At 35.0% G+C, this 8,423-nt stretch overlaps 1 protein-coding gene across 1 annotated transcript in view; it reads right to left on the bottom strand.

Moving 5' to 3' along the window:
* The window catches only part of LOC104162143 (rho GTPase-activating protein 21-like), a 51,072-nt gene extending 43,423 nt beyond the window's left edge, over nt 1-7,649 (bottom strand). Inside the window, 2 exon segments of the mRNA XM_009700801.1 lie at nt 3,505-3,583; nt 7,565-7,649. Of these exon segments, the coding sequence (XP_009699103.1) occupies nt 3,505-3,583; nt 7,565-7,631 (146 nt within the window). The 5' untranslated portion in view covers nt 7,632-7,649.
* Nucleotides 7,650-8,423: the final 774 nt, after the last annotated feature.

Here is an 8,423-nt window from a genome sequence, read left to right as displayed (position 1 = left end):
GGAGGGGTGTGGTTTTTTTTTTTTTTTAAAGCAAGCTATTAAATCCATTTACACCATTTAACACTTTTTTTAGTAGCCATCCAAAAGGATGTTTTTCAATTCTTGTATGAGAAACAAAAAGTATTAAGGAATACTTTCAGTGTACTGTACTATATAATGTGCACACAAATTATGAACTAGAAAGTGTTAATAAGAACCACCACACAGAAAGTGGCAGTTTACACTAAAATATTAGACACAGTATTGTGAATTCTCAGAGATATCTATATCATGCAAATGACTTTCATTACACATTGAGAGTTAAATTTAGATTTATCGACTCAGAGTCATCAAACTGAAGCACTAATCATAAAGACTATCTTTTGATGCATTATTTTGTATTAATGAAACAAATTCAGTAGCTAAATTCTATACATTTCTTAATAATCCCAACACTTTCAAGAAGAATTTGCAAAAAGAAACAAGTGGAATAGACTTAATCATTCAAATTCCCCACAGTTAAAAAAAAAGTTGGGAATCAGAATCTGTTTCTTGTTTTATATAAAATGTAAATAATTTATAGAGTTTACATTAGTAATCAACATATCTCCTAGCTGATTATGTAAACAGATGCGAGTAAATTCTTAATGGACCAAATTAACAACTATTGGTCAAGAGTAGGATTCCTACGTTTAGAAGACTAATCTTACAGTACATAGTTAATTCCAGAAACTCTTTTGAGTTGTGCCCTCCACCTTCCAGTGGAAGTAATCACTGTAAGTTTAGCTTTGCCATCTCCAACCAGAGCAAAATAGGTAAAATTCTAGACACAGCTTAAAACTTTTGTGAGAACAATACAAAACATGGCTGAGTTACATCCCATTTGTAAGTCCTACTGGAATTTATAAGGATCATTTCATTTAAGGCAGCTAAGTTCTGATGTCTGCAGCATTATATAATGAGGACAAACGGCTACAATTGAACAATTTTCTAGAAAAAGCAGCAGCAATGGAAATGGAGCTGCAGAAGTCATCTAATTCAAAAACCAGTAAGTCCAAACTGAGTTTCATTGCAAAACAGCTGAACAGTGAGTGTGTGGGGAAACTCTCCCTTTAGAGGTAAAGGAGGATAAGATGCGTTGTATCCTTAAAAACTGCTTTGAAGATGATCACAAAAATGACAAAAGAATAAGCATTTACAGTCAGTAATATGTTTGAAAGGGTAATTAAAAACAATAATTAAAAATACAGTAATTAAAATGTCTAGAAAACTGTCACATAACATATGGAGAGTACAAATGAAACTGTCTTAAGTTATGAATAAAGGAGAAAGGAGATTTCAACTGACAACTTAGCCTTTCAAAAGACCTTTCAGCAAATTGTTTGCACAAAGCCTACTAAAGAAACTAAGGTGTGCTGGATGAAAGATTAGCTAAGACACAAAACAGAGCAAGAACTGTGTCACTGGGTATTTTTAATACGAAGAGCTTAAGCACATTCAAAAGTGAGCTTGTGCAAGACCAACCTATCACGAACTATTAAATCAAGCGATGCAGATAAAACATTTGGTTCAGCAAGCTCCTAAACCAAGGATTTCTGGAAAGTGGGCTAGTATTGACTGACCAAACATCACTCTATAGTTTCAGTGTTTTCATAGTCTTCTCCTAAGAATCCATTACTGGATATGATCAGAGAGGATACTGACATAAACAGACCATCTGTCTGACCCAGGATGGCTATGCTGATGCAAGAACAGCAGGCTGAAGCAAGAGATATACACCATAACATAATTTTACTTCCCATGAAATGGCAGCACAAGAAATAAAATACGTTACGCGCAGAACAAACTGGTCTGAGCTCAAAAATACTATTTTCAAGCAAAGCATTAGAGATAGGTCATTTTTTAGTCACATGAGAAGCATTGCCTGTAAGTTGTAAGGAAGATACACCTGATCTGGAGTCTGAGCTCTCTTTATGGGTCAGAATTAGTATTTATCTGTTTGTTTTAAGAGGTTCAGCTGAAGACTTCCTGACAGTTGTATTTTCTGCATAAAACACTCAAGGATACACATGACCTTTTGTTATGATCTTCCGGGATGTATACATCTGGTTCAAGACAACAAACTGTTCTCCTCTCCTAACAAACAACAGCAACCTTTCATCTTCTCTGCACTCATGGAAATTAGGGGGACAGATGCAGCAGTGTGCTATACCATTCCTGGTTGCACTAGATAATCACTGATAAGACTTTGTTGACATGTCCCTGATTATCCACAGTGTGCAGGGGTTGCACTCTTCTGGGACAGTTTGCTACCTACGCTCATGGGGCTGAAAAGAAAACTTTTTTCACAGGCAGACCTAGAGTTAAGAATCTCTGACTGCGTGAGGCCTGTGGAAGATGTGATTGGTCTCTCTCTTTTTTGGATTAAGAGATTTAATTGACTGATGTACCTGTTGGGTATATAACATCCCGTGTCTTGGGTATACACTACTGCACAATACTGCTGTCTGTGCAAATACAAAATGAAAAAGTGACACATGGCTAGCGTTAATCTCCAGCAAAGGTTATTAAAAAAGACAGACACCATCTTTCCAGCTCTTATATACGAAGTCCTAGTGACACAAACCACATTTCAGTCTACCTTGCCTGTCATACCTTTGAACACATTGTTGTTGTTTCAAAAAAAAAAAAAAGCCACACATGGGATCTATGTATTTTGAATGAAATCTTGAATAAAGACTTCACTTAAATAGGAAGATTAGGATCTTAATTTTTCCTACTTCTAACCGTAAGGATATCCAAGTCTTAATGTGTGAAGATTCACTTAAAAATAGAATGTGACATGTGAGATGTATTTAGAAAACATTTTTCCATGCTGATCATAACACATCTTTTTTCCACTTAACTCATTATTACATTGCAAGCAGAAATTGATATCAAGAAAACTGTGAAAATGGAGGCAGATATGAGATACAAAAATGAATATCCAGATTCATGTATGGACATGACTTAACAAGCCCTTTCGAGTTGCAGGAGCAGTAAATACTACACCTTCTCCAACTCTGTGCAAGGTTCTGCAAAACAGAGGAAAGCCAAGATGTACTGCAGATATTTTGCAGGTGTGCACTAGCATAGAATTTTTCCTGTACCAGATGTGCTGATTTCTAGTTATCAGATCTCATAAGCATGGTAGATTTTTTTGATTTTCTTTTCAAATTGACACGTGTGGTGTATGTATGCCTAATCTGCCTATTTTAAGTTCAGACAACCTTCCTCTATAACACTCAGTGGGACTTGCTAACAAGGGACAAGTACTGACATAAAAGGACTGTGGCACAACTCAGCACACCCATTCTCAAACCTTTCTCAGCATTCAGTAAATACACAAACCCACAAATAGTAAAACTGAACGTGTATTAAGGAAAATTTTTAAATTATGACTTTTTCAGAACCACCCTAAGCAGTCATTTCCTGCTTAGTATATAAAAAGTACATGTGGCACGTAATTAAGTACTAGTATCTTACCTGTTCTGTATTAAAGCAATGACTTGAGAATATGTCTTCCCAATAACACTTTCTCCATTGACTTTTATAATTCTGTCACCTGTAAAGGGCAAAGTTTACCTTAAATTAATTTGTCTAGATATTTTTTTGATAATTTTTATTTTGTACTCTGTACCTCACCATAATCAAGATCACCAGTTGTTAAATTCAAGGCTAGTCTTCCTTAAAAACGAAAAAAGAAGAAAATAAAAGATGCACAATATAACTACATATAACCATACAACACGGATGCCAAGTTTCTACTCTTTTCTCAGAACATTTTCAAATGTAGTATTTCATTCTAAGCTTCCAAATTAATCACCTAGAAACTCGTAGAAAGAAAACCACAAGCAGGTGTAAGGTATACTGGAGGTTCACTTAAGTATCTCATCTTCAAAATAAAGCTTTTGATGTATGGTAACACATATTGACAATTCTGCCCGATTTTTAAGCGATTTATAAGTAGACATTTCATTCCAGCACTTAACCTCAAAACCAAACCAAAAAACTTTAACTTGGAACACTGCCAGGTATAGTTCTACACATCTCCTTTAATAGCAGCAAATACTGCAATTTTGTACTTCTTCCTTCTGAGAAATAAAGAACAAATATTTTGAAAGGCTCTAGCTTCCTCCTTCCTTAGAATAATCTGGGTTGTTTCCAAGACATTACTGTCTCTTCAATGCATTTTGGACGGTGTAATGGGTTCTTTCTTATCCATATAAATCAATCTTTAGACCTGACATCAATTTCATCAGATTTCTCCAAATAGTTTGTTGCACCTTCCTAATTAAGAGCTTCATATACTCTCATGAATTAAGTGGCAAATATATCATGCAGAGCTATTGTCAGCTTTTGATGAAAAACCCATCCCATTCCTTCACCAAAAACTGTATTTCTGTCATCTCTGAGCAGAAGAGCAGAAGGGTGTCCTGAATTTACTAATGAAGAGAAAATGGGCTAAAGGATTACAGATAGGGAGCTTTGGAAAGCTGCTGGAGAAAGGAGAACTGAAAGAAAGGACGCATGCAAAGTAAGCCAAAGGGAATGGCTTTTTCAACACTGCTTTAGAAACTGAAAGCCCTTTTTCTGTTTCTGGCATGATTAAATCAAAGCAAGGAAAAAGCTGTTCACTCCGAGTACTCAGCTTGACTCGGTGGCAATAATGCTCTAAATGCTCATTCTCTGTAGAGGTTCCCTATAAAGAGCCCAGGATTTCCAGACTTACTAAACCATGTGGATCTGCTGACTGTTTTTAATTTGGTCTGCACACATGATGTAGCATTATGCAAGTTGGTGCAGTATTTTCAACTTTTATAAAGTTAACATACACCCTTTTACCAGCTGGTTACCACCCTTTTCTTCACCTGAAAGAGCTCTCACAGTTTTGTCAGAGAGGAAAGAAAGCTTGGTGGCAACATTTAATGGCAGCTAGCAATCCACTTGACTGATAGGCACCCGTGTGACGGATGGCAAACCCTATCCCACTGTTGCATACACACAGACACCTTACGTAATTAGGCTGAGGAACTGGACTTTCATGAAAACAAAATTAATTTTGAAAGGATTTATTTTGGTGCGATACCGAGCATTTCAAAAAGGTGCAGGAAAAAGAAATGCTATCATTTGTGCCAAAAAATATTCTTATTTACAAGCTCTGAACCCTGTCCTGCTAGGTCATATGGCAAGACTTCTTCAGAACACACTAGGTCCTTCTCTGGAACTTAAAGCTGGATTTCTTCCAGGGCTGTTTCAGAACTCGCTCTCAGATGTAGATCTTTACTCAGTATTCCCATTAAAAACTGTAATTAAGAATATCTTTAAAGTAGGTCATATCATCTTATCTATTCCTGTGCAGTTTTTATTTTTCAACTAAAGAGACTAGGTTACATACACCAATGAAAGAAGTCTACTTGAAGCATGCATCCAGTGAACCAGCCAAAAAAACTCAGGTGACACACGCTGCAGAACTGGTTACATGAAAAGTGGGTGCAGGTAACTCTGTAAAATACAACTTTGCTCAGTTTCAGGTATGTATACAGGGGAAGGCCAGTGCCTGTACTGCAAAAAATTATATAGAAGCATGAAGGCTTTTTCTAATAGCTCTCTATCAATCTGGTGGCCCGTTAAATACCTTTGATTCAGCCAGAAATTAATCTGAATGCACTTAAACCATCTCCCTTTCCACACATTTTAGTTCTTTATATTCTTGCATATTCATAAATGACAGGATGAAGATGAGGACATGTGAAATGTGGATCTGTTGCGGCTGTCTGTTTTTCAGTATTTCTAATATTTATGTTTGGAACTCACAGATGTGTTATTTCTTAAATGAAATGCCTTGGAGGTAAAAATATGGAAAGTGTGATCTTTCTAAGTCTAACAAAGATGATTTTACAGGAATACTCAAAAATACTCAGAATGAGTTGTCTTACATTTAAGATATTGTAACCTCTTCCTCAAATTTGCAAGAGTATTCCAAGCTTTCTGGTGAGTAGCAGCCAGGTAAGCTCCTGAAATAGAGCTCACTGATTCTGGTTAATGAAGCTTGTGTTGAGACTTTCAGTATTGCAAAGGACCTTGCAGCAGTGGGGTAAGAACTGACAAACATACAAAGCTACCTAAACTCCTATTAGATTTTCAAGTAGTCTCTTACCATTAGTGTGACCATGAAACAAAGCCAATTGGAAAAAAAAAATTGATTTTACAAAATAAGAAGTATATACAGTATCTGTATCAGAGGATAAGCAATCTACCTGGCTGATCATCCCCTGAGTGTTTTATAATATAATTTAAAGATAGAGATATAGTAATATATTTCATCCTGGAGTTTTAAACAAGAAATTGTGGCATGACGTAATTAGATATAATTGCTATCAGCAGTGTGTTTAAGAAGAATATTCTGGTAATTTAAAAATGTATTTTCTCATTTATTTTCTGTTCTTTATTCTGGGCTCTTAATCTCTTCTATGCCTAAAAATAAAATATTTTCTCCAGATTTCATCTCTTTCAATTTGGCAAACACTGAACAGAGCAGAAATTAACATGGCTCCTCTGTACAACTTCAACATATGCTGCACTTTATCAAGCCAAAACACTTCTTTATACAATAGCATTAAGATAATGCCAAAGTAGCCCTTCCCTGAATAATTACTTGAGGAGTTAAAAAAGAAAAATGCCTTATGCTGTACAAGTAGGATCTAGTGCTGGATTTGAATTGCTGATCATCCTAGATCTTTGTATTTCTTTAGGAAGAAACATACAAAAATTAGTCGTACAGTCAAATGCATGTACATAACTGTTTTCAAAAGAAAATATCAACATCCCATTATCGACACACACAATCCTTTCACAGAACATGTTTTGCCATATTCTTAAGAACAGAAAACTGTGATTGTAGTGGTATCCATCTACACAACTCATTGTTTTATATCTAACATATAAGTACACACATACGTGTTAGAGAGAGATGTTTTATCTAACATAGCTTTTTTTTCCTTCGACATTTAAATAAAGGTGTACAAAGTACCTGGCACTTTCACAAAAAACATGTTTTCTGCTCTCCAGTTTGATTAAATCAAACAACTGAACAAAATTTGATAAGAAGAGGTAGACTTGGATTGTTCCCATTTAATTTAAAGGAGCTGGAATAATTTAATTTAAAGGACAAGAATCTAAATATTTTGAAGTTATCAATTTGTCACAAAGCAAAAGAAAGAAAGGCTTACAGGTGTCGTTTTCCTCCCTTTTATCTTTCTCCTCATGTATTTATCATATACTTGTTCTTACTTTTTTAATGATAATAAACCTGAAAGACTAAGACTTTAATGCCTTAATATATTTTATATAACACTTCCTGAGAGAACACAACAGTACTTTTGAGATGAAAAACACTGGAGAACAATTTAAAAAGAGAGGTTTCAAACTTCTGAAGGAAAGAACAAGGTTTAAACAGAAGATAGAACTATGTGTAGAAGCTGAAATTATATATATTTTACATCATGTACACAAACATGCTATCGGTGTTACAGAAGAACAGTACCTGTGCACAGTCCAGCTTCAAAAGCAGGGCCACCCTCTTTAACTTGTTTAACAAATATCGTATCCATTGGCTCCAGTCTATTTCTTTGTTTTCCTGAGGAAGAAAGAGTATTTCTTAATAGCATTTAATTATACTGCATTACAATGTTTTTACTTCAAGAATTATTTTGAAATGTAATCCTGTCATTTTCATCATTACATTAAATACTCAAGTTCAATTTGGGATGAAGGAAGGGAGACTAAAGACAGCATTTCATTTAGCTACACTAAAGATCTTTTAGATGTCTAAGGGAAAAAGAAAGGGGAGGTGGGAAGGGAGAGAGATGTATCTCAATCTTAAACTTGCAAGTATGTCCCAGTAAGTAGTATTTTTCGGGTTCATTTCATTGCTACATCATCCCAATGCTGATGCCTACACTATTCAGTGAGAATTATCCCTTCCTCTTCTAGACTGCTATTTGGCATAAGATATAAAGCCAGATAAACTGAGTAATAATTGGTAGTGCAAACTGAAAAATAAAATTTAAAAATCTTTCCTTAGAAGGAAGAATATATAATATTGATTTATAGTCCTCATGGAACTGTAACACTGATTTTCTAACAGTGTTTTTCAGATTCTCCAAGATGAAGTCTAAATTTTCCTTGAAGATTTATCAAATTTCAAAAAACAATGTATAATTCAAAGTAAACTATAATGTCTGCACATACTGTACGTATCCATATACACACAATGTAGAAGTTAATCTACAGTAGTTAGAAACCATAATACCTGTATCTTCTTGCCTTCTCAATATATACTTCATTTCTACACTTCCAGAAACACAAGTACCTTGTGCTTTTACATGCATGCCACCAAATCT

This window comes from Cariama cristata, unplaced genomic scaffold (assembly GCF_000690535.1).
Source record: "Cariama cristata isolate BGI_N322 unplaced genomic scaffold, ASM69053v1 scaffold13045, whole genome shotgun sequence".
NCBI classification, from domain to species: Eukaryota; Metazoa; Chordata; class Aves; order Cariamiformes; family Cariamidae; genus Cariama; species Cariama cristata.
The sequence above is the reverse complement of the archived record's forward strand: the minus strand, read 5'-3'. Positions and strand labels throughout refer to the sequence as shown.